The 27,219-nt window shown below is 42.0% G+C and overlaps 1 protein-coding gene across 1 annotated transcript; it reads left to right on the top strand.

The window, feature by feature from the left end:
• Nucleotides 1-3,447: 3,447 nt before the first annotated feature.
• LOC137152477 (D-glutamate cyclase, mitochondrial-like) lies at nucleotides 3,448-26,867 on the top strand. Its single transcript, XM_067547093.1, has 3 exons — nucleotides 3,448-3,681; nucleotides 4,963-5,114; nucleotides 23,992-26,867. The coding sequence occupies exons 1-3, from the start codon at nucleotides 3,534-3,536 to the stop codon at nucleotides 24,133-24,135; spliced, it is 444 nt and encodes a 147-aa protein (XP_067403194.1). The 5' UTR covers nucleotides 3,448-3,533; the 3' UTR covers nucleotides 24,136-26,867.
• The last annotated feature ends 352 nt before the right edge of the window (nucleotides 26,868-27,219 follow it).

The raw sequence follows: 27,219 nt of genomic DNA, 5'->3' as shown, positions 1-27,219 counted from the left end.
GTGTTATTTTAATAAATTTATAAAATTATACAAATATTGGTTATCACTGGAATTTTTCCTGTGTTGTACCCGGTGTCCTTATAAAACTCACCTGAAGCCTGATTTAGGACACGAACCTCATAATCCTTTAATTAGAGCAATTGGCAAACCTATTACCCTATTCAATAAATTAATAACTATAAAATCAGGCTACAGTATATCTGGCTACACACCTGTTCCAGGGTATATATATTCAGTAGTCCTAGGTAGTGTTCCCATTCACTGCCTCAGATGCTACTCCCTCAGTGGCTGGTAGGGGAATCAGAGCCCACCCTCTACTTTGGGTTCCAGTCCAAGGACCCTCAACCCAGCAGTTCTAGGTTTTCCTCTCCCAGACCTCATTGTTCCTTCCTAGGACTGCTTTCTACACCTCTTCCTGGTTCCCCTTTTTACTCTGGGTGTACCAGCTCCAAACACTCCTCCCTCTTCCCAGGGAGTGACTGCCCTTTCCCAGAAGCAGCCTTTGTCTCTTGCCAGCTTCCTGGCTTTATAGGCACTTTCTATTCCTGCACAGCTGAACCTGCTTGCAATTAATTCCCTGCTCCCTGGCTGTTCCTCCAGGAGCAGCCTGTAAAGTTAATAGGCCTACTTAGCCACCTTAACCCCTTCCAGTTCTGTGTGGGGTGGACATCCCATCACAGACAGTGATACCCCACTCTGGAAAGACCAAATGGAAAAAGTGTCAATTTACAGGGGTTAATAGCTCTTATAGAAGGATTTCTACTATTTAGTAGGATCTCTTGAATTTCTTTCGAGCAAGACTGCTCTCTAGTATTTAGCATGGAGCACCCATATAATTAAGTGAAGGGACTGAAGGCTTGGGTGGAGTAAGCAACCATGATCTTGGTTGATTAGGTACAAGTATCGTGAAAGTGAAGTGGAGTTTTCACTGACAGCATCAGGAGAGTGGAGAACCAGTGTTGACAATGGAAACGTCTATAAGTTTGACTCTGGCCTGGTCCTGTCTCATAGTAATACCCTATGAATGACTGGGATTTGTGGAAAAGCATAGCAGAGTCTACCTGACCATGGAGTAAAAAGCATCTGTAATGGAACATATTATGACTCTTTAAGGAACAGGACAATTGACACTTTCTGTTGGACTTTGTCACAAGAAGGTCTACTTGGGGAAACTTCTACCCTGAAAGCATATCTGGCCACATTTGCTAAGCCATTTTGTACCCCTGGAAGGTAAGGTCTAGTGAGTTGGAAATTCTGAGTTCCTAGAGTAGAGGGGGTTCCCACTGCCTGCTGAGGTAAAACATAGCCCTTACAGACATCATAGCTGCAAAGAGGCTGATTCCCATGATCTGCGATAGAAATAGTTGTCACACCAGTCTGACAGCTTTCAGGTCTGCAACTGATATGTAAAGCTATGTCTTTTGAGGACCATAATGTCATGGTATGCAGACCCCCCTGGGGTACAGCCTGGGAGCTGTGGAACTGCTGAGTACCCTTATTAACTATTTAGCTTCAGGTGGGCTCTCCACCATATTTCTACCGAAGATATACAGACAGCCTCTCCAGATCCTGTTATCACCTAACATGATAGCAGGTGGTGTCACACACCCAACTGAGTTATATGAATACTCTGCCTTACCCACACATGAACCCATGAGAGAGGAAGGCAACAGCCAGTTCCTCCCCTGCACACACACAGTTCCCAAGACCTGCACCAAAGGAGTCTACTTCCAAAATTATATTAATAAGCCTGCTCCTCCTTCAATGTGAAGACATGCACCAGTCTTTGTTACTGAGCTAAGATTACTAGATACTTAAATTCAAGATGACACCGATTAACATAAAGCATTAAACAAGTTTATTAACTACAGAAAAATAGATTTTAAGGGATTATAAATTGTAGGCTTAAGAGATCAAAAGAAGTTACTAAAGAAATAAAAATAAGAATGCAATCTTCATTCTAATAGGATTTGAATCTAGAAATGTCTGACCCTGAGAGATGATACCAGTCTTGGTCCCTGGCTTCTGACTTGGCAAGGGACTGTAGATGCTCAGTACATCTGAAAGTAAGATACAAAGTATTTCCCGTTGGGCCCTCAAAAGTAGACACCTCTAATCAGTGACCACTTTTTAAAAAAAAATTGGTCTGTCTTTCTAAGAGGAAAACTGAAAAGAAATCTGATGAGGTTAAACAAGGACAAGTGCAGAGTCCTGCACTTAGGACAGAAGAATCCCATGCACTGCTACAGACTGGGGACCAACTGGCTAGGCAGAAGTTTGGCAGACAAGGACCTGGGGGTTACAGTGGACAAGAAGCTGGATATGAGTCAACAGTGTGCCCTTATTGCCAAGAAGGCTAATAGCATATTGGGCTGTATTAGTAGGACCATTGCCAGCAGATTGAGGGAAGTGATTATGCCCCCCTACTGGCATTGGTGAGGCCTCATTTGGAGTACTGTGTCCAGTTTTGGGTCTCCTACTACAGGAAGGAAGTGAACAAATTGGAAAGAATCCAGTGGAGGGCAACGAAGATGATTAGGGGGCTGAAGTACATGGCTTATGAGGAGAGGCTGAGGGAACTAGGCTTGTTTAGTCTGCAGAAGAGAAGAATGAGGGGGGATTTGATAGCAGCCTGTAACTACTTGAAAGGAGGTTCCAAAGAGGATGGAACTAGGCTGTTCTCAGTGGTAGTAGATGATGGAACAAGAAGCAACAGTCTCAAGTTGCAGTGGGGAAGGTCTAGGTTGGATATTAGGAGAACCTTTTTCACTAGGAGGGTGGTGAAACACTGAAATGGGTTACGTACGGAGGTGGTGGAATCTCCATCCTTAGAGGTTTTTAAGGTGCAGCTTGACAAAGCTCTGGCTGGGATGGTTTAGTTGGGGTTGGTCCTGCTTTGAGCAAGGGATTGGACTAGATGACCTCCTGAGGTCCCTTCCAACCCTAATCTTCTGTGATTCCATGAATTGGTGGGAATAATGAGAGCAGTGAGAGTATAATTAAGGGTCCCTCTACTCCCTGACAAAAGGGAACCAAATGCAGGAGGAAACTCCTGCTACTTCCTAAAGCATCACATACACTTTGTATATATTTGTGCAAAAATTGTTTCTTTCCACTTATTTTTTCCCCTCAAAACTAGCAACAAGCTGAAGTTCCTCTTTTGCTTTATTTAAATATTTCATAATATTTTTGTATATACAACATGCAAAATATATTACATTTGTCTAAGTCCTTCCATGAAGTGTCAGATCACTTCTTCTTTTTACTAGACAGTGTCAGACCTGTTCAAAAGCATTGAAAAATGCCTCCATCTTTTGGCTGCTACTCATAAAGCATAAGTTTTAGTTATTTCACATACCTGAATGTTTTGTAAGTTAGTATATTATAATGTTTTCAGCTATTGTTTTTGTGATCTTCTGTTTTATTACATATTTGAAAACAGTTCAAAAGAGTTGAACTGTGACACAGACTATTGTGAAAGGAACTGGATAGCTCATAAATGAGTTTGTATTTTTAAGGTGGTTTGGATACTCATGAATCTTTTTTTCTTCTTTAATGAAGGCATTGGGGATGGAGGAAATGAACTGGGAATGGGAAAAGTAAAAGAAGCTGTAAGGAGGCACATAAAAAATGGAGATGTTATTGCTTGTGATGTTGAAGCTGATTTCACTATTGTAGCTGGTAAGTTAAAAAAAGTGAAAACAAAGCACCTGTACAGCAGATTAATTTTGGTTCCATGAGCTTTCAATATTTTGTGCCCAATCCTGTGAGGTATTGAGCATCCACATCTTTCCCTGGTATATCTGAAAATGGAGAATGCTCAGCATGTTACAAGAATGAACTTTTCATAGTGATTTCCTACAAAACAAAAAGAACATTCATCACTTGATTCTAGAGTCCTATTTGAGAGTTATTTTGGACCCTTTTTAAACTTTTAGAATTCTGTTAATTTCATTTAGAAACTGCACTAAATAGTTAAAGGTGTTGTGTTCAAAAGCATTCAGCCTATCTCTCTCGCATTGAAATCAGCGGAACAGTGCTCAATATTGGCCTACCTCTGCTAAAAACTTTGCTCAACTCTAAATTAAACACACAAGTACAGCATATAGCAAAATTAGGAACTTTTATACTGCAGAAGGTACCCAAATGTGAATTTGAATGGCAAGATTTGTACCCACCAAATGAGAAGAAACATACTTTAGGAGTCAGAGCATAGGCCTGGGGGTCAAGACTCTTGAATTCTATTCCTGGCTCTATAATTTATTATTAGAATCACCCGAAACATTAAAATAAACTTTGAAGGCTTGGATGTCAAAGAAATGTCAATAAAATGTATGATGTAATTAGTATAACAAAGGTAATCCAATAATAGCTTGGAAAAAAAATTGTTGATGCTGTAGAATTCCCCATGAGATATTTTCTAGTAACATGTTTCTGCAAGGATAAAAATAAACAACTAAAAGACATATTAAAAATAGAATATCTACGGCACAATTAATGAAATAGCACATGGCTATTCTTATAGACTATTTCAACCCAATACAGGCATTGGGAAAATCTTGCTAATAAAACCCCTCAAATTGTGTAGTCTACCACTGGTCCATAAATTAGTTTCTGATTGTGGCTAACTCTGCCACTGGCAACTAACTTATCAAAGTAATTTGGAAGGCTAGAGACATCTCCAGTCTGTAGCCCTTACAGCTGAGTTTTTCAAACTAGTTAATTTCAAATCATAACACTAGAATGGGTAGTACAGTAACTGTTCTGAATTTAGTAAATTAATAGGGAGTGTACAATGTACTGTATGAAGTGTTTGTAATATCTTAAAACGTTTTATTAAAAAATCCTTTTTGTCCCAAATGAATATTATTAGGCCATTCCTACCTCTTCACTAACAATTTTTTAAAAACTTTTTATATTTAATTTTTTACTGTCCAGTTTCATGGTGACTTTCACTTTCAGGGGTCTCTAACTGGGGAGGCTATGCTGTTGCTTGTGCTCTGTATGTCCTCAACACCTGTGAAATACATGATCGCTATCTGAGGAAAGCTATTGGATTCCCCAGACTGTCCAAGAAGGCAGCCTGGGCATCAGCACTTCCATCCATTACTAAGGTACTCTCTGGATAGACTGGCTTAGGAGATTGATAATGGGATGTTGAAACCTTCAGTTGTTGGTCACGGGTTCAAAAATATGACTATTTGATGAGCTACAGGAAATGAGTTTGGGCTCTCAGTCCAATTCTTAGTGGACAAGAGCACACCCCACAACCAACATTCTCAGAAAAGGTTCCAATGATTATGTGAGCATGGAAAACTGAACCTCCTCTTTATCCTTATAGATGTGCCAACCGGAATGGGGTTGAGGCATACTAATGGGGCAGCGTGAGAAATTTTGTATATTGTAGATGTCTATATTCTCCTGTTACTAGGATAAAAAGAGATTTCACTCTCAGTGGCTGCCAGACTCTTTTCACCAGCATGACTATTATTTAAAAATATTCAAAAATATGTAGACTTGGTCCCTCTGAATACATCTGCTGCTGGGCTTCTATGAATATTTGGACAGAATCAGTATAAACAATTTGAAGCTCAATATAAAAAATTCTAGGGTGTTATAAATTGCCCTCCCCCCTAGAACAATTCAGTTAAGTTTGAGAGAGATCAGGTGGATTTTAACCATGTATTGAAAAATATAATAGAATCCAAATATGTGATCCTTGGCTACAGTACAGCAAGTAATGTAAACCCACCTTGCTGGGTGTTCCAGGGGTATGTACCGGTTGCAAACAGACAAACTTTCTTCTCTGTTCAGTCTGTCACCTGTCCAGTGTCCACCACACAAAGAGACTCTTCACGCCCCTCTATATATATCCTAAGTTATACATGTGCCTTGTGATGGTCAAATCACGAAAACAGCATGTCCAGACATGCCCAACCATAACCCTCTACTGCCAGAAAATGTGAAACACGTGCTAAGAAGATAAACATTAAAACAAAAAGGGCAAAGGTGCCTCGTCCTGGGTACACAGGAGCATCTGAGGGTGTGGCCTGTATGAGGTCTCCAGTCCCCTAACTATTCCCACCTCTTGACTCACTGTTGCATTTCACCAGGGGGCCAAGTTATATCAGGCTGTACCCTGATAAAACAAGATTACACCAAGGGCCACCTGTGATTAACAAATGGATCCTTAGGGGGTCTGCCAGCATCCTGTTGTGGAAGTTTCCATAATGGTTTGATTTTTAATTATTATCCAATTTATCCATAAGTAGAAGACCAAAGTTTTTGATGTAGGACCTGACCAATGTTAATTAAAAGAAACAAAGCTTGTTCAGTACCATTACTAGATATAAGAAGATGGATTTGGCACAGGTGATTGTTACATAGCATCTCCCAGCACCCACCATGCATTGGTGCTGGAACTAAGGGTTCTGGGGTGCTGCCACACCCTGCTTCTTGAAGTGATTTCCATTATGTACAGGATTTACAGTTTTGTTCAATGGCTGTCAACACCCCATTATAGAATCATAGAGTTGGAAGGGACCTCAGGAGGTCAGCTAGTCCAACCCCTGCTCAAAGCAGGACTAACCTCAGCTAAATAATCCCAGCGAGGGTCAAGCCACAGCTTAAAAACCTCTAAAGATGGAGATTCCTCCACCTCCCTAGGTAACCCATTCCAGTGCTTCACCACCCTGCTAGTGAAAAACTTTTTCCTAATGTCCAACCTAGACCTCCCCCCCTGCAACTTGAGACCGTTGATCCTTGTTCTGTCGTCTGCCACCACTGAGAACAGCCTAGCTCCATCCTCCCTGGAACCCCTTTTCAGGTAGTTAAAGGCTGTTATCAAATCCCCCCTCATTCTTCTCTTCTGCAGGCTAAACAAGCCTAGTTCCCTCAGCCTCTCCTCATAAGTCTTGTGTTCCAGCCCCCTAATCATTTTTGTTGCCCTCAGGTGGACTCTCACCAACTTGTCCACATCCTTTTTGTAGTGGGGGGCCCAAAACTGGACACAATACTCCAAATGCGGCCTCACCAATGCCGAATAGAGGGGAATAATCACTTCCCTCGATCTGCTGGCAATGCTCCTACTAATGCAGCCCAATATGCTATTAGCCTTCTTGGCAACCAAGGCACACTGCTGACTCATATCCAGCTTTTTATCCACTGTAACCCCCAGGTCCTTTTCTGCAGAACTGCTGCCTAGCTCGTCGGTCCCCAGTCTGTAGCTGTGCATGGGATTCTTCTGTCCTAAGTGCAGGACTCTGCACTTGTCCTTGTTGAAACTCATCAGATTTATTTTGGCCCAATCCTCCAGTTTGTTTAGGTCCTTCTGTATCCTATCCCTGCCTTCCAGGGTATCTACCACTCCCCCCATCTTAGTGTCATCTGCAAACTTGCTTAGGGTGCAATCTACCCCATCTTCCAGATCATTAATGAAGATGTTGAACAAAACCGGCCCCAGGACCGACCCCTGGGGCACTCCACTTGTGACCGGCTGCCAGCTAGACATGGAGCCATTGATCACTACTCATTGAGCCCTATGCTCTAGCCAGTTCTCGATCCATTTTATAGTCCATTCATCCAACCCATACTTTTTTAACTTGCTGATAAGAATACTGTGAGAGACCATATCAAAAGCTTTGCTAAAGTCAAGGTTTATCACGTCCACCGCTTTCCCCATATCCACAGAGCCAGTCACCTCTTCATAGAAAGCAATCAGGTTGGTCAGGCATGACTTTCCCTTGACTGGTCCTGACAAAGGGCATCCATTGTTACAAACTGCCCTTCCCCATAGAACAATTCAGTTAAGTTTGAGAGAGACCAGGTGAATTTTAACCATTTATTGAGAACTACAAAAGAATCCAAATATGTGATCGTAGGCTACTGTACAGTAAGTAAAATAAATAATTTCACTCCCAGTGGGGTGGTCCAGCAAGACATACCAGCTGCAGGCAGACTAACCTTCCTCTGTATTCAGAGTCTGTCACCACTCCACCACACAGAGAAACTCTTAGCACCCCTGTATAGATCCAAAAAGTTAAGCATGTGCCTTGTGATTGTCACATACACAGCATGTCCAGACATGTCCAACCATGGCTCCCCCAACTGCTGGGAAATGTGAAACACATGCTAAAAAGATAAAAATTAAAACAAGAAGTGCAAAGGTGCCTCACCCATGGGACACAGGAGCATCTAAAGGTGCATCTATTGTGGGGAAGAGTCCTCTAACAAGTGTTTCATTGTTTTTTCAACTTGCAGTACCAGTACCCTCCATCTTGAAATATAAACTTTCTTCCCTTCTGATCATGTTTATGTTGGTAGTGTGACAGGGTCAGACTAGATGGCTAACGGAGTGTGCTAAAAGGCCAATATATCAGCCCCAGGCTCAGCAAGTCCCTTTTCCCTGGTAGCTGAGCAGGGTTACTCCAGGTTAATTAACACAGCTGAAGCCAATCAAGGCCCCTCCCAGGAAAGCCTGCCCTCCAGAGAAAGAGTGTGGCTAGAGTTGTGAGAGTGAGACGAGCTACCAGAGAGTGTGTGAGCAGGCAAGATGCTGTCAGAAATCAGGAGGGTTTAGGAGAAGGAGCAGAACACTGGCAGAAGAGAACCTGCAAGTACAAAGACTGGGGGAGGGAAAAACCCAGCCTGAACAGGGCAAGGAACCTTTCCCAGGCCTGGAGTCCTGAGGGAAAAGACCCTGTCAGAAGAGGAAGATAGAACTGGACATGTGGTTCGGCACTACCATGCCCAGTGGGGCTGTCAGAGGTCAAGAGCCTTCCCTGGCAAGGAGGCCAGGAAGAGCCCCTGTCTGAGCAGGGTCCAGACATTAAGTCAAGGGGCACAGGGAAGTAATCCAGGGAACTAGCAGCCTCATGCTGTTGCTACCTGTAGGGTCCCTACGTTGGAGCCCAGAGTTGAGGCTGGGCGTGTGCCTCCCCCCACTGCCTACCAGCCATTCATTGGGGGGGCAAGAGCCCCAGCAAAGAGGCAAGGGCCTGTGAGAACCAAAGACAGGACCGGGAGCCAGCAGGGAGCATCCATCTTCGAGAGAATATATTACCCTCCCCCACCACTAGAGGGTGGAAGAACACTAAAGGCTGAAGAAGTTCCCTGACCTACCACTAGAAGGAAGTGCTGGACCCACCGAGGTAGAGGAAGAGCTTTGCCACAGTAGAAACTGATTTGGTGCCTGACCGTAAGATTATAATTGGAAATCTGCAAAGGGAGATCTATTTGAGGGAACCAACTGTAAAAGTGTTCTCAGCTGAGATTTATCATGTCAGGTTGAAGCCCCGGAGTTGAACTTTATTTACCAGATTGGATGTCTGTTATTTCAGATATTTCTGAATTAAAGAATGGACAGAGAATTGAAGTTCTGACATTTCAAACACATTTTCACCAATACAACTCAGAACTTGAAGTAATTCTGCAATCTGTGGAGGTTTTCAAAATGAGAATGAATTAAAATGGCAGAGAGGAGTCATAGTTTTACTCTTTTTTTTTTTAATAATAAAAAGGAACATCATCAAGAGAACAGGATCTGGTCTACTGTGTCAATAACACATCAATCTGGATTTCCTTATTGTTCATTGACAGAATGACAAACATAATGGCTTGGAAAAAGTCAATATTGTTTATGTGATCTGTAAGCAAAGTCCTAGGCAACTTCTGTCTATCCATCCATCCTGTACTCTCATCACTGTAGTATTTCTACTGAAATCACAATAGGTTCTACTTAAAATTCCATGAAAATATCTCATGCTAATCACTGTGTTGGGTTTGTTATTTAACACTAGAAAAACTAAATTAATATTCAAGGTTAGAAAAACACAATAAAAACAGGATACTCAGGACTATTTCTTCACATCATGTGCTTAAATCGCCAGGTATTAAAAAAAAGTTTCTCAGAATTGCTTGTTAGTTATTGTTTTGATACCCGGTGTAAGGGAAAGATAATTGAAATTGAATCCATATTTTTCTAGCTCTTATTCTTAGGAAGTTGTCCTGTGACCTAGCAAAACCTCTCTCAATTAAAATTAGTTACTTTTCATTCTTCAATTATTTTTCCACTTACATTGCACCTCTCATTTCCCTTTAATTCTACATGACCTAAAAATCTACTTTAATTTTTAATCAAAATCCCCTGGTAATGAGGTATTGTAATTAAACACGATATCTCACAGAGCAAATCCTGTTTTGCATTTGTGTTACCAAGTTCTGCAGCTGGCAGTCTTGATAATGATCTGATAATCAGAAGGACCCTTGAAGGTTCAATGATAAAATTCATTCATATAAAATTAATGGAAACAGCTCTGTAGGGAGAAAGAAAATGTCATATTCTCTGTCAAGAGGCTATGATGGCTCTAACTATAAATCTTGGAATAGTTAAGCATTGCAACAAATTTCTTGAGCTTGAACACCGTACTCCATTAGTGTAAAAAAATAAAAACTGAGCAAGAAATTCCAGACAGTGTGTTTTCTGCTGGCAATTACCTCCCAAATGCAATTGCTTTTAGTTGCTCTGGACAAGTGCCCAGTTAAGATAAGAAAGCAATATTCTATCCACCTATCTCTCTGGTTACTTGTGTTTGTGCATGGAAGATCTGGACAGTTATGAACAACAAATATAAATGCAAAGAAGAGATATGAATGAACCCTTAAACACCAAACAGCCTCACCTGTCTGCATTCAAATCTCTTCTTAAAAGGAAGCTTCTTCCATGAAACCACTCAATGATAATCCACCAAAGTGAAGTAGACTGCCATTGAAACATGGTTATTTTCCATTGAAAAATGCTGCAGCATCATACTTAAAACAACATTATGACTGCACTGTAAAGCAGACCAAAGGTGTGGACGTTCTCTCTCTGTTCCCACAACAAAAGAAGGAATATGTTTTGGGTCAATCAAGTTCTTCCTAACATATTATTTCAATAAGAGATCTGAAAAACATTTGTTGTCTCTTACAGCAAATGTGATCCCTGTGAAGTTGCATGGATCATTGATTAGGTTACTGTGAGATGCTGGTTTCTTAGTAACTTAATTAGAAATCTAAATAATCTTAACCTTTCCTCACTCTTTTTAAGTTTAGTCACCAATATATATGCAAAAGAGAGTCATTTTGGTTCTCAGGTTTTACTGGGACTTTTTATAATCCCCTTGTTCTTTCTTAGTAAGGTGACTACGTGGAAATGTATTAATTTTACATAGCATTTGACTAATGTGCATTTCACTTTAGTCACACAAACAATTTGTCATCTCCCTTCCTTTTTCAGCAAAAATTTAAGGTTTTTTCTTTGAGTAGATGCAATCATATATTTCATTTAGGTGTGTACACACCCAGTGGGTTGCAGCCAGAGATTTTGCCTATTAATACCTGTAGAGGAGCAGTGCTCATGGCTGTGGCCCCTCCCCTGGCTATATGAGGCAGGGATGACCTAACCCCCTCAGTTCCTTCTTACCACCCATGGCTGGAGTTGGAACCTTGTGTGGTTGTAGTCTTATAACCTCACAATTAGTGTTAACCTAGTTTATTGTGGAGGAGTGATCCCTAGCGGAGATCACCACAAACGGTGCTTGCTTTCTCTTGGTGAGGCCCAACTTAAAGAGCGTTGTTTGATCTGCAAACTATTCAAGAAAAAGATTCAGGTGGCTTGGGACCTTTGCCTGAAGCCGCACCTGCTTGAACAGGCCATGCACTCTGATCTGGTACCAAGACCCTCATTGGGTTGAAGATTGTCTTTGGGCTCTGAGTTCACTGCCACCTGTTCAGGGGCAGACATCTCCCCAAAAAGGTGGACAAACCACTCTCCATCAATGATGCCAAGAAAGAGGTCTCATAAGATCAACTGAGACTGTTCTAGGTCTTGAGACAACTCTTCTGTCTCCCCCAGAAAGAGCACAGACCAGCACGGGCTGGCGCCAGCACATGGGATGGTGCAGGTATCTCTGACCCTACTCCAATACCAAGCAGAGAGGTCAGAAACCCTGTACTATCAACTCCAGTTCCTCCAGATGTCCATCAAGTCCGTTACCGACAATGGTGATGCCAGTACCAACTGTATCCATTGTGTCAGCATGCCAGGCAGCTGTGGACCTTCCTCTGTCTTTCAGTCCTGATATCACTGCTGGTCCAAGACTTTCCTAGGGCTGCACTTTCAATAGCCCCTCTAGTTTAGTGTGCCACTGAATTCTTGTGTCCCTTCGCATCGCACCCCAACCTGGTCTTCCTACTGGTTGAGGTAGAGCCAGCACTGGAATCAGTAAAAGGGACCTCAGTATTGGGAATTGAAGTCAGTGCCACAGATGCTTCCAAGGCAGCTTTCACTACCCTTGATATCTAACATCTGGGCACTTGGGCAGGGCCCCAAGCATAATTTTTTAGGTCTCAGTACAAACTTGTAACACGGGCCCCCTCCTGTGTTACAAATCTCCAAGATTTGCAAATCTCACAAGATCTGGACAATAGATACAGGGAAATAAGTTTCTATAAATATCCTCAGGCATGATCTACAATTTAGCTTCAATTTTTTCCTCATGGTAATGGGGGTTGCAGCCTAGGCCAGGTACCCCAGGGCCTCCAGGCCCCAGTAAAATGGATACTTTCCCACCCCCATGTGCGGCCCTGCACTTGGTACCAGTATTTGTGTCGTAACCAATACTGCCTTTGGCTTGGACTTGTGCTCTTATCTAAGGCACCTCCTCTTGCCTCATTCTGGGCAATGTATGAATCGGATCACCTACCCACTCTGTCTGGTATCACTCCACTCATTACCAAGATCCCAGGACTCTTTTACATCCGAGTCGGAGTCATCATCCTCCCGCTCTACATCACTTGATGAGCACCGACAGCTGCTAATGGACCATTATGTCTCCCAGGATTGGCATGTGCCCCATGGTCAAGACAGAGGTCCTTGGCCTGGTGCCAATTGGACCGTGCTGGCCTACCCATATCAGTGGCCTTCCCGGACTCAGGGGGATACCCCTCGTTTACGGAGTTCCCACTCTTTGTCTCATTCAAAGGCAAGATCACTCACCAAAACAATAGGAGTGGCTGCAGATCAGCTGTGAACCCAGGCATCAGCGAGCTTCCTCTTCGCAGAGCCTCCAGAATCCTCCCATCTGGGTACATCATCCCGAGAGCAAGATCTGGCACTGGCTCAGTCAAGAGCCTCATCCCCATCTCCAGATGATGCTGTACTGCTGAGTTCGTCCTCCCCTTCGACACCAGAGGACTTTAAGATGAACCAAAACCTTTTACACCATGTAGCCATGTCCCTCGGCATTCAGGAAGAGTTCCTACATGAAAACTCACAAATTGGTGGACATTTTGCAGCCATCTGTCCCTGGGAGAGGTGTCTTCCCAATCAATGATGCGCTCCTTGAACCAGCAAAAGCCCTCTGTGGAGCACACTGGCCATGGTACCACTGGCGGTTAAGTGCATGGAGAAGGGCTATTTTGTTCCTGTGCAAGGATTTGAGGAGTTCTATCCCATCTGGCCCCAAATTTCCTGGTTGTAATGGCAGTGAATGACAGGGCCCAACAGGGCAGATTCAAATCCAGCCTTAAGGACAGAGACTTCAAGTGGTTGGACCTTCTGGGCAGGAAAATCTACACATCCTCATCACTACAAATGTGGATCGCCAATCAACAGGCCTTGTTGTCTACATTCAATTTCCTTAATTGGACAGCTGTGTACAAATTCATTGACCAGCTGTCTGGGGTCTTGCATGAGATATTTTGGGTGTTTGTCATGGAAGGCTGCTTGGTGGCCAAAGCATCCCTGCAGTCCATCCTTGATGTTGCAGACACTTTGGCCAGGGTGATGGCCTCTGCTATCACTCTTCTGGCTGCAAAATTCTGGAATCATGTATGATGTCCAGCAAGCCATCAAGGACTTATCTTTTGGTGGTCAGACCTTATTCTTGGACAAGATCAATGACACACTCACGCTCCTTTGAGCACTTCAGGGCTACCTTGAAATCCTTTGGGGTTTACACCCTGTTGACCTAAAGGCACCACTATGGTGCTGGGCAGCAGCAGTACTGCCCACAGCACTCCTTTAGGCAGCCCTTCCCCACCAAAACAGTAGAACTACTCCAGAAAAAGGGATCAATCCCACAAGAGGAAGCGGTCAGGCTTGGAGTTTGGCCAGTCCACGTGCCCTCTTTCTTTGGCACCTTCTAAGCACCCATTTTGACTTCTTGGTACAGAGCACTGTTCCAATTATTGCTCCATCCTCTTTTTCCCTTCTCTCCTTTAGGGACAGGCTGGACTGCTTTAGCATTGCTTGGAGATCAATTACTTCCAACAACTGGGTTCTAGACACTGTCAGATGGAGTTACACCATCCAGCTCCTCTCCACACCTCCTCCTCTGCACCTTCCCCATCCCTCTTCAGGGACCCCTCTCACAAGACACTGCTCATTGAGCAGGTCAGCTCTCTTCTGGCGGCAGAAGCAGTGGAGGAAGTTCCACCAGAACATCAGGGTCATTGCTTCTACTCCTGGTATTTTCTGGTACGCAAAGCCAAGGGCAGAATAAGACCTATCCTCGATCTTTGCAGCTCAATAAGTTTACCAAATACATGAGGTTCTGAATGGTTACTCTATTGACTACCCTCCCACATTGTGTCAGAATGACTGGTTCACTGCTTTGGACATTCAGGACACCTACTTTCATGTGGCAATTCTACCGAACCACAGGAAGTTTCTTGGTTTTGTTGTAGGAGAACACCACTTTCAATATACGGTTCTCCCATTTGGCATCTCTTCTGTCTCCCGAGTTTTCACCAGATGCATGACTGTGGTTATGGCATATCTCAGGAGGAAGGGAATCCATGTCTTCCCATACCTCAATAACTGTCTAATAAGGGGCAGTTCCAGAGAGGAAGTTCTTGCCCATGTCAACACTACATTGTATTTGCTCATCCATCTGGATCTCATTTTAAACACCAGAAAGTCAACGTTGGCTCCCACTCAAAAAAATTGAGTTCATTGGGGCCCTGTTAGATTCCACGATGTCAAGGGTGTTCCTGCTGACCGACTGCTTCCATGCAATTCGGTATCTTTGCCTTAGTCTACAATCTCAGCCCTTCATGGCAGTCCAGGTGTGTCTGAGCCTGTTGGGCCAAATGTCCACTTATACACAGGTGGTCCAGGTTGTGAGGCTCTGTGTTCACCCCTTTCAGATGTGGCTCAGGATGGTATATTGCCCTGCCTTGCATTCCCTGGGCAAATTGGTTTGCCTTCCCCCACTAATCCTGGGCTCCTTAAAGAGGTGGATGTGCCCACGCAATGTATGCCAGGGCATCCCCTTCGCTTAGCCTTCTCCAACCAAGTCAGTAGTTACAGAAGCTGCCCTTCAGGATTGAGAAGCACATCTGGATTCACTGAGGGTACAGGGTCTGTGGTCGAACAGAAAGCCTCACTTCATATTAATGTGCTGGAGCTTTGGGCCATCTGCAATACATGTTGTGCTTTCTGGGACTGTATCAGGCACTCTGTGGTTCACATATTCACTGATAATACCACCACAATGTGCTATATGAACAAACAAGGGGGAGCACACTCCAAGTTACTCTACCTAGAGGTGATCAACCTGTGGCAATTCTGCATTGAAGAGGACATGATTCTGATAGCCATCCACTTGCTTGAGGTGCAGAATTGTCTCATGGACCATCTCAGCAGGGTTTTCTCCCTGAGTCACAAGTGGTCCCTGAAGGTGAGGTTCCTTCAGAATGTCTTCACATCATGGGACATTCCCAGCATCGACCTATTTGTGATAAGGCAAAACAGGAAGTGTTACCTGTTCTGCCCTTAGGCGGATGGGGGGGGAAGGTGCTCTGCCAAGGTTCCCTCTCCGACGCCTTCCACTGCATCTGGCAGTTGACTCTTCTGTATGCTTTCTCCCCTATCCCAATCATTTATTAGGTCATTCTCAAGCTCAAGGCAGATCAGACCAAGCTCCAGTGTGGCTGAGACAGTGCTGGTTCTTGGACCTTCTTGCACTGTTGGTTCAGCCTCCCATACTGATTCCTCCCCATTCCGATCTGCTCACTGAGAACTACAGCCGCACCCTCTATCCTGCACTTACCTCCCTGCATCTTACGGTATGGCTGCTGCATGGTTGAATGAAGAGGAAGAGCAATGCTCAGCAGCTGTCCAACAAGTCCTACTCTTTGGTATGAAGTCCTCTACTAGGATGGTCTAACTTAGTGAAGTGGAAGAAGTTTTCTGTGTGGTCCATGTTCGATCAAACAGACATCTTCTATCCACGACACCTTGGAGTACCTACTACATCTTCAGAAATTGGGCCTTGCACTCAATTCACCGAGAGTGCACCTGGCACCAATATCAGTGTTTCATCCCCCTGTTCAGGGAAAAAAAATCAATCTTTTCCAAGGCCTTGGTGACAAGATTTCTAAAAGGACTTCTCCGTTTACATCCTATGGTCTGAGAGCTGGTCCTCTTGGGGAACCTAAACACTGTTCTGGCAGCTCTAATGGACCCTCCATTCGAGCCCTGGTATCCTGTCCACTGCCCCTTTCGTCTCAGAAAACCGCATTCCTGATAGCCATTACATCTGCAAGGAGGGTATGTGAACTGCAGGCCTGATGGCAAGGCTGCCTTACATACACAGTTCTCCAAAGATAAAGTAACTTTACGACCACATCCAAAGTTTTTATCCAAAGTGGGGTCTCAATTTCATTTGAACCAGGCAGTGTATTTTCTTGTATTTTTTCCTAAGCTGCATTCGTCGCCCGGGGGAACAGTGCCTCCATACTTTGGATATCAGGCAGTATCTAGCCTTTTACCTGGATAAGACTGAAGTGTTTTGTGCTTCACCTAACCTGTTCATGTCATATGCGGACCGCTTGAATGGGCAAGTGGTCTCTTCACAGACCATCTCTAGATGGATAACATCCTGTATCAAGACTATGTATAGCTTGAGCTGTGCCTCCTCAGCAGATACGGGCTTATTGGACAAGAGCACAAGCAACGTCAATAGCATTCCTCAGTGACTTTTCCATATTGGATATTTGCAGGCTGGCCACGTGGTCATCCATACACACTTTTACAGACCATTATGTTATTACCGCATCTTCCAGAGCGGATGCAAGCTTCAGAAGGAGAGTCCTGTGATCCCTCTTTCAATAGACTCTGAGCACCAACCTCCTGGATGGGCTACTGCCTGTGAGTCACCTAAGTGGACTACACATCTGGATCTACTTGAAGAAAAAGAAATGGTTACTTACTGTAACTGTAATTCTTCAAGATCTGATGCAGATATGTATTCCACGGCCCACCTGCTGTCCCCTCCTCATCAGAATCTCCTCTCAGGGGCATTCAGAGCAAAGGGACTTGAGTTTTCCCCATTACTAGTGCAAATTAGCACATTTCTACTATATTACTTACTTCTTCTATTAAATTTGAATCTCTTGTTGCCCTCATTTTTCTGCTCAGTTTAAAGTACTTTTGTAAACATAGGTCAGAGTGAATTGCAAAGAACTGGACAGCTAAGGAAACGAGTTGCACATTGTGTTTACTTATTACAGATACACAGTAACATGTCTGACAATAGAATATAGTTTATCAGAAACTATCACATATTAAAACAGGAGAAGCTTTTTTCAATATATTCAGGCCAGAGATGTTTAACAAGCAAAATATGCAGGTGAAAGAATTATATATATGATATGACATATCTCATAAGCTCATGTAGTTTGTTTCTCCCTCATGATTCAAGAGGAGAAATTTAGTTTACATCATTTTGCGTGCAGAGACACCTTTTACATGGGGCAAGGATTCATATTTAAATTTACAACTGGATTCTGCACTTGATATATTTAGATGTTTAAGTGCAGTTATGATCAGAACCATGACACTTTCTTATGAAAATTGGCACTTTCTATTGCAAAAGATGCAGCCAGATGCTTTTATAAGTAGTTGATTGCTTGCTGTGTACAGTTTGACATAATATAACTAGGGATTTTCTGGTTCTTTAAAGTAAAGCTGTGATTTATTTAAGACTGCTTCGGCTAAGAAATACATCACATTATCAGGACATTTAAGAAAGACAGCAATCATTATGAGGTACAATTCAAAATGCAGGGTACTAGATTCAATAAAATTTTCTCATGTTAAGTGGCTTTGGGAGACTTTTCCAATGCTTCTAGAAAATTTTCAGATGTATTCACACACAAAAATACATTAAACATGTATATTGATGCTATAGTATTCTACATTAATTTCTCCAAATGGCATAGTAAAACTATTGTAATCTGTAAGGGTTTGAAACATTCCTATACAAATACCGTAAATTTTATGAAAAAGCATACTTGACATTTTTGGTTTATGAATTCTTGTATCATTCTTTTGATATAAGAACATAAGGGACTTTGCTAGACATCATTTTGCATGACTTGCCAACATAAGGATATTTCATGCGGTGAAAGTAATCTACAGGGATTTCTGTCCTGGGTATGCTATGGAAATTTCAATAGCAGTCTCCACACAAATTAAAAGAAAAACATCAGAACAAAGATCAGGAAACACTAGCCTACCAAAAGTTGTTAACTGTGTGACATTACTTAAAGGGCAAGTAATCTGAATAAAGGGGAAGAGAGTACAGAGAATCACTAGACTTTTCTTATTCCTCTATGGTTTCTTATGAACAAAACTAGTGAAAAAAAAAACCTGTTTCTTTACAGACAGTGCTAATACCATATGTGAAGGGTTCTAATGACTATATTTAAATATTAAACAAAAGACAGAGCAGCAGGGATAATGTTTGTACAAATGAAACTGAACATCCATGCAGTATTTACTGTGGCTTTAAAATTCTCTTAAATAGTTGTTCAGAGAATAGGTAAGTTATGCACTGTTGCCTCTGCAGTCTTTTATAATGTATTCCATGGAAAGAGTGCTTCCCATTGTTTATATAATGTGATGGAGTTCACTCACCAGAGAGGCACCTCCTCTGGCCATCTCAGAGACTAGCTTTCTCTGCCGGCATGCCCTCTCCTGCCATCTTCTCCGCCTGCAGACCCGCCTCAATCCAGGAACGGCAGCATCCTTTTCATGGATTCGGCCCTCCAGCAATGTTTTCTCCATGCTGGGGGGAGGGAAATACCTCCCAGTTCTATAGTCCAGCCATTTACCCAGAGGCAAGTGAGGGGTCCCAGACCCACCCACTATTCCAGGTCCAAACCCAGGGACCCTGTAGATAGTGGCCTCCTGCTGCCTCTCCTTTATTTCTCTACCAATGCTGCTTCAATTCACTGGGCCACTTTTCTGCAATCCCAGCACCTTCTTCGCCCTCTTCTCAAGGCTTCCAGCCTGCAAGTCCCAGCAGCCAACCATGAGCTCTCTCTTGCTCCCCCGGTCCCTGCCAGCAACTGCTCAGTCCAAGGTGCTACCTTTTTGCAGGCTGCTAGGAGCACAGTTCTCCCTCTCCTTGGGCTCCCTGCAACAACTGACAGTCTCTGCCCCTGCAACTCCTTTTATGTAAGCCTGCTGGACCCTAATTGGTTACCCCTTGCAGCCCTTCCCTGATTGGCTGCAGCCCACACAGCCTCTCTAGGCTGCTTGGAGAACTCCTTTCAACTTCTCCACTCTGGAGGTAGAGCAGGGTTAATCCCTTCCACACCAGTGTGGGGTGGACGCCCCATCACATAGAGTATTCTATATATTTTCTTTTTATATTATGATGAATGAACATTTCATTTTTGCTGGGTGTGCTAGGATTGTTGAGCACCTTTTCTTCCCTCCGATAGACATGGATTTCATATTCTGTTTATATTCTAACAGTTCAACTGGGAACACACTTGCTCATATGCTTACCTTACTGAACAAGACAATTTTATAAAATTGGGATGTAATCACAAACAAAGTGACTGCATCAATGCACAGATAAGTCCAGAAAGGACAATTGTGATCATCTAATCTGACTTCCTGTATAACACAGGCCATAGAGCTTCCATATAATAATTCCTAGAACATATCTTTTAGAAAAACATATAATCTTGACTTAAAAATTGTCAGTGATGAAGAGTCCACCAGGACCCTTGGTAAATTGTTCCAATGTTTAATTATTCTCAACATTAAAAATGTACACTTTATTTCCAGTCTGAATTTGTCTAGCTCGGTGGTTCTCAACCTATTTACCATTGTGGGCTGCAATGTGTTATGTGGGCTGCATCCAGTACTACCTGTATGGCCCTGAGGATGTCACATGGGCCGCAGCTCTGTGTTGATTGGGCTGCAAGCAGCCCGTGGGCCACAGGTTTAGAACCACTTAACTCTACTTCCGTTTTCAGTTACTGGATCATGTTTGTCTGCTAGTTTGAAGAATCCATTATTAAATATTTGTTCCCCCTGTAAGTACTTATAGCCTGTAATCAAGTCATCCCTTCATTTTCTCATTTTTAAGGTAAATAAACTGAGCTCCTTGAGTCTGTTACTATAAAGTACGTTTTCTAATCCTTTAATCATTCTTATTGCTCTTTTCTGAACCTTCTCCAATTGATCTATCTCCTTCTTGAATTGTGGGACCAGAACTAGACACAGTATTTCACCAATGAGCACACCAGTGGCAAATGGAGGTAAAATAATCTCTCTGTTCCTATGTGAGCTTTTCCTCTTTATGCAACCCAGGATCACATTAGTCTTTTTGGCCACAGCATCACACAGGGACCTCATGTTCTGCTGATTATCTGTCATGACTCTCCAATGTGTGTCAGAGTCACTGCTTCCAGAATAGAGTTCCCCCATCCTGTAAATATCGCTTACATTCTTTTTTCGTAGAAGTATACATTTAGCCATATTAAAAGACATTTTCTTTGCTTGCACCCAAGTTACCAAGAGGTCCATAAAATCATGAATGGCGTGGAGAAAGTGACTAAGGAAGTATTACTTACTGATTCACATAACACAAGAACCAGGGGGTCACGCTGAAAACTGGAGTAATAGAAATGGGATGAAATTTAATAGTTCACAATGCAAGATCATGCACTTAGGGACTAAAAAACCAAGAATTTTTACTATAAGCTGGGGACTTGTCATTTGGAAGTGACAGTAAAGGCAAAAGACCTGGGTGTATTGGTTGATCACACTGATTGATGATTATGGGCTGCCAATGTGATGCAGCCATGAAAAAAGTTAATGCAGTCCTAGGTTGCAGCAGATGAGGTATTTCCAGTAGAGAAAGGGAGGTATTAATGTCATTATACACAGCACTAGTGAGACCTCATCTGGCATATTGTATGCAATTCTGTTCTCCAATGTTTAAGAAAGATGTCTATGAACAGGTGCAGCAAAGGGCTACTAAAACGATCCAAGGAATGGAAAAACCTACCTTATGAGAGGAGACTCAAAGAGTTTGGCTTGTTTAGCCCTGTTAGTATATAGAATATAGATATTCAGGCCTGCCTGTAAAGCCCCACGTTTTGTAAGTATATCCTTATCATTTAGCTGGTTATAGGGGTATAAAACAAAATCAAAACCACAGGCCTTCTTTCACTGTGATGGCCTGAAGCCTTGTAGTTTGGCTCAGATGCAGGAGTGATGGCCATAAGCTGGGAAGTGTGCATATGCACATTCCAACATAACATCTAATACCAGGCTGTTAAGACAGTGATCCAGTCTAACATCTCCAGATAAAGAAAAGATCCTAGAATGTTTAAAGGAAATGTGGTTTGATAGCATTCTCTCTGGCAAAAGAATTACTTATCAACAGTTGTGGTTGTAAACTCTACACTCTTTATTCTCTATTATCTATTTGAATGATTTCTGTCTGGTTCTTTGATTGTTTCTGTCTCTTGAATAACTAAGTGTGATCAGTTAAGGTGGTGGGATATGATTGGTTAAATAATTATGTTACAATATGTTAGGATTAGTTAAAGAATCATCTTGTAATATTGTTAAAGAAATGATTGGTTAAGATACATAATAAAAACGGAGGTAAAACAGGAAGTGGGGGGGGGGGGGAGATTTATTGGTGTAAAGGACTAGGAGGGTCCTAATGGATGCTTGCTTGAAAAGATCCTAATAAATCTGTCGTATTGCCTGCTTCTGGACTTCTGATTCTGTCAGCGAACTAAGAACTGAAAGGACTGTGGGGGGCTCCTAACAAGCTTAACCAAAAGAAGGCTATGGGGAGATGAGAGTGCTATAAATACAGCATAGGGATAAATACCAGTGAGGGACTGGAGTTATTAAGTGAAGCGCCAGTGTGGACACAAGAACAAATGGACATCAACAAATTTAGGTTTGAAATTAGACAAAGATTTCTAACCATCAGAGGACTGAAGTTCTGGAGCAGCCTTCCAAGGGGAGCATTGGGGGGCAAAAACCTAACTTGTTTCAAGACTGAGCTTGATAAATTTATGAAGGAGAATGGTATTACGAGACTGCCTACAATGGCATGTAGCCAATCTGCGATTGCTAGCAGCAAATATCTCCAATGGCTGGTGATGGAATACTAGATGGGAGGGCTTTGAGTTACTACAGCAAATTCTTTCCCAGGTGCCTGGCTGGTGGGTCTTGTTCGCATGCTCAGGGTCTAAATGATCACCATATTTGTGGTGGGGAAGGAATTTTTCCCCCAGGTCAGATTGGCAGAGACCCTGGGGGGTTTTTGCCTCCCTCTGCAGCATGGGGCACGGGTCACTTGCACATTTAAACTAGTGTAAATGGTGGATTCTCTGTAACTTGAAGTCTTTAAATCATGATTTGAGGACTTCTGTAACTCAGCCAGAGGTTAGGGGTCTATTAAAGAGTGGGTGGATGGGGTTCTATGGCCTGCAATGTGCAGGAAGTCAGACTAGATAATCAAGATGGTTCCTTCTGGCCTTAAAGTCTATGAGTCTAAATTAAGAGGAAGCAGTTTTAAAACAAACATCAGGAAGTGCTTCTTCACACAACACAATATGTTGTAATTTGTTGTCAGGGGATGTTGTGAAAGCCAAAAGTTTAACTGGGTTCAAAAAAAGAATTAGATAAGTTCATGACACATAGGTTCATCAATGGCTATTAGCCAAGATGGTCAGGGATGCAACCCCATGCTCCAGGATTTACCACTTCCTCAAATTTTGTTTATTATGCCAGGGTGACCAAAAATCATCCTCTAAGAGAACTCCAAGCACTAAACATTTTTCTTTCCTTTCCTTCCTGTTTCTCCTCTTCTATTATGATTCAATCAGGTATGGTGCTAAGCACCCTCAATTTTCACTGGCATCAGTAGAAGCTGAGGTGTTGATCATTGTGCAGAGTTGGAACCTTCAAGAGAGACTGAGGAAGCAGGATGGATATAGGTTACACAAGTTTAGCCCAGGATTTTCCCCCCATCTATTCTCTTTTCCCCTGTTTCTTTAAAATCTGTCTGTTTCTGGCTCCTGTATACATCAGGAAATAACTTTAGTTAGTGATGAGAATCCCAACTGGTGGGAGAAGCCCTTCCACGGGTGAATTTATGCTAATTATGGGGGACACCCCACCCACACAAACACATGCACTGTCAGCCTTAAAAGCAGTCAATTTGGATTAGCCCTAAAAGATTTAGTCACACATTTAGGCTGCTTTAAGTCATTATTTTCTGAGGAATCCAGATAGTCTTTAAGAAACTTGGTGTGAATATGTGTTTGGTTCTAATTTATGAAATTTACTAACAGGAAACCAGCCAGAGTCTCAATAGAGTGGCTTCAAATTTCTGAATGGACACTAATGTGCTTTTTATTTGGTATCATTCATATTGCTCAGTAATTATAAGGTATCTATAAATACTGACTTTTGTTAATTCCTTAGCAGTTGCATTTCCTGCTACTAAAGATATGCTTTGGCCCATTAGAATGGTAATATTTTCCACTCTGCTAGTCAAAATAAATGCTTAGGAAGATATGGTCAAAGTCCTCTAACGTTTAACTGAAAGATCTTGAGGAATACTCTTTGCTTCATTAGGTACATTAATCATATATTAATTATACCATTTTTAGGAAGAAAAGTTGCTGAAAACACTTATACAGCATGGAGTCCGCAGTGGAGTAACTGCCAGTCTCGAAATGGAAGTGGATGGACTGCCCTTCTACAATATACACTCATTTATGATTGAAAAACTGCTGGCGAAGATACTGCAATAACTTTTCCCTAACAAATTCTAAACTGTATAGTTTCTATTAGATTATCTCTCCACCTCAAATCTAACAACAAGGAATGGAAGACCAGAAAAGGCTGGCTCCATAAATATAGGTACTTATATGGTCTCCATCACTAGTATATGAACACCTCCTCCATTATCCCCATTTGGTAGATGAAGAAGTGAGACAAGGAGAGATTAAATCATTTGATCAAGATCATTCAAGGAGTCTGATACAGAACTGAGTACAGCTCTGAAGAGTCCCAGGTTCATGCCCTCACCAAAAGACCAACTTTCCTGTTTAATAACTATAAAATTCTTTGAATTACAATGACTCACTCATACAATCTATGGCCTTATATAGTAAGAGGTGACCCATTTTTCATGAAAAAATAAAAAGTCTCTTGCCATTAAATGCAGAAGTGTTATCACGAGTGCTGTTCCTGTTTTACGAAGCCTCACAGCTGCAACAGGACGCAGTGCATTTAGCAACTTGGGGCAGGGTCAAAAAAGGGAGGCTTTATGGCAGTGAAAGCCCTAACTATATCATCTACACATTTCCTGCAGCCCCTCTGACTGTGTAATGCTTTGATGGTGGATAAATGAGGGAAGCTTTAGCAAAATTAGTGAAATAATAGTAGCATTGCATGACTCCTATGTAAAGAATGGGGAAATAATGAAACTGACATTGTGCAGAAATTCAATTTGGTGAGAGAGAGGCCTGGTTTGTGTACCCCTCTCTCTCATACCCACACACAGTCCAGTGTGCGGATGACAGAACTCCACTAATAGGCCGCATTTACTTACCTTCTAGAACCACTAATTAGCAACTTTACAATACTAAACTTAGTCAATAATGTTTGACTTAGTATGTCTTTGTCCCCTCCCATCTTCCCTCCAAATACAGGATGTCAGCTAGCTTTCACTGGGAAATATTAAATTTAACACTTTATTATTTTCATCTAAATAATAATAAAAATCCCAGGTCTTGCTCATTAATGAGACCTTGGTTTAATCTGGTGTTGAGTTATAGCATTTCCCTTGAAACTGCATTGTGGCCTGTGATGTTATATACAGAATAATAGGCAGTCATAGTGAAAAGATATGGTGATAAAACTCCTGGTATAGTTCTGTGGTACTAAAATTGCACCTGTCTGGCAGGATGAATTTCATGAAGCAACATTGAGTTCATGTTTAGAAAAAGAAAACCCCAAACGCCTCCCTTTCAGTAAGACAGAGGAAATTTTAAGGTTCTGAGGGTCAAATTCTGACAATTATACAGGTTTCAATCTGATTTTACACTGTTTTAGTTCAATGAAATTTGGCTGCAGGAATGGGCCAACTCAGATTAGCCTTACTATGGAAGATGACAATTGGATGTAAAGATGCCATACTCTGCATTCCAGCTCCATATTTTAAGTGACATGGAAGACTGTAAAGTATCTGAACATAAACAAGACAACAGATGCCTTCAATCTTCTTAATCCAAAATTGTGTATCTTAAAGCCTCTTAGATCATGGAGAATGAGTAGTTAAAGATGTGTTTGTGCAGGCTGCATTGCCAACAACATTCTAGCTTTGCTTTACTGTAGTTTGGAACTGCTGCCCTGTGACCTAGGGGGCACCAAAAGGGCAGAGTGGAATGATGGAAGGTTTAGAAGGAAGGAAAGTTAAATTACAAAACTAAATGATCAGGAGAAAAGTGCATAGATGAGGAAATCAACCCAGCATCTGGGAGCTCGCAGCATAAAGAAATTTAAAAGAATTAAACAAGCTGAGTGTTAACGTAAACAGACCTAATCCTCTTCTAGGCATGGGGGATATGATTTTTTTTGGCAAAAGAAAGGAAGAGAGAATGATCTGAAGCCTCACAAATGGACTCTGTGGTCCAAAGCCAAAAGATAGTTACTCCAATCACAAAGCAAATCAATATGGGAGGACATGTAATAAATGCATTATTTATTAAACCCATTCCCTAATTATTTCTAGTATATACTTTCACAGTGACTTTCAGTGCAGCATTCAGAATGTATTATTTGTTAAGCACTAACAACATAGATAGCTCTGTATAAGACACACTTCCTGCCATGAAGAGTTTACAATCTGCAGAAACAGACAACACAAATCAGATACAAGATGCAAAAGGTCTGTCTTCGAGTGTCTTTTTAAATATATTGGGTATTTACATTGCTAAGAGTTATTGTCTATGGGTTGCATGGATTTAGTGCATTTTAAGGAGAGCTTTGAAAGCGGAAAGGGTGGGTACAAGAAGCAGCAAGGCAGATGGGAATTCAGGGTGTGAGGGGCAGAAGGCAAAAAGGCACAAAAATTAGACTTCAAAAAGGAGATGAAGTAAAGGTGAGGCAGTATTGACTAGCAAAGCAAAGATGTATAAGAAACAAGAGGTGGGTAGGAAGAGTTGTGGGAGCCTATGTATATGTGACTCTCCATTCTTTTATTGCCAATACATTTAGTTGTATAGTAGTAACTCCCTATGTTTTTTCTGTTCTCTCTGTAAACCAAAGACCATTATGAATCACTTTACATACAATGCATTTTGACACTGTGATCAAGGAAAACAAATACAACTATAGAATAAAAAAAATCCAGTGGAGACAGAGATTAAACTCCTCCTGTTCAACCGGCTGTCTGCCCTACAATTTATTAAAATGTAAGCATCTTCATGTTCTGTGATGCACAAAACACAGAAACATGGAAAAACACAACAACAATCCAAATCTTAAAGTGGCTAGTGGAGTCTGGATTTAAATGAATGCATATCTTCAAATACTGTGAATCAGTGCACTGGACAATTCTGTCTGTACCCCCAAAATAATGCTTCTTTTGGAGTCCATGGAATAGATTAATTTCCCACTAGGTTCCAGATCCAGTGTCCACTGAAGTCAATGGGAATCAATGGCATTGGATCAAGCCCAAAGAGCAGTGGATCAAAATCCAACAGACACTAAATATTAGTTATGGAAAAAAGCTTCATCGTGAATTCTCTTCCAATATACCCCACATGATTTTGTTGGTTGGTTTCTTTGCTTTTTAGTTTGGCTGTGTCTCTGCATTCCCTGCTCACTTG

The sequence above is a fragment of the Emydura macquarii genome, unplaced genomic scaffold (assembly GCF_026122565.2).
Source record: "Emydura macquarii macquarii isolate MOO-44397 ecotype Brisbane River unplaced genomic scaffold, CSIRO-AGI_Emac_v2 contig_1229, whole genome shotgun sequence".
NCBI lineage: Eukaryota > Metazoa > Chordata > Testudines > Chelidae > Emydura > Emydura macquarii.
Note: the sequence above shows the minus strand (reverse complement) of the source record. Positions and strands in the feature narration are given on the sequence as shown.

Coding starts and splice junctions, on each gene's coding strand:
- LOC137152477 (XM_067547093.1), top strand. CDS start 3,534: ATGAATCTTTTTTTCTTCTTTAATGAAGGCATTGGGGATGGAGGAAAT. Junction 3,682..4,962: donor TGATTTCACTATTGTAGCTG/GTAAGTTAAAAA, acceptor TTTCACTTTCAG/GGGTCTCTAACTGGGGAGGC. Junction 5,115..23,991: donor CACTTCCATCCATTACTAAG/GTACTCTCTGGA, acceptor TACCATTTTTAG/GAAGAAAAGTTGCTGAAAAC.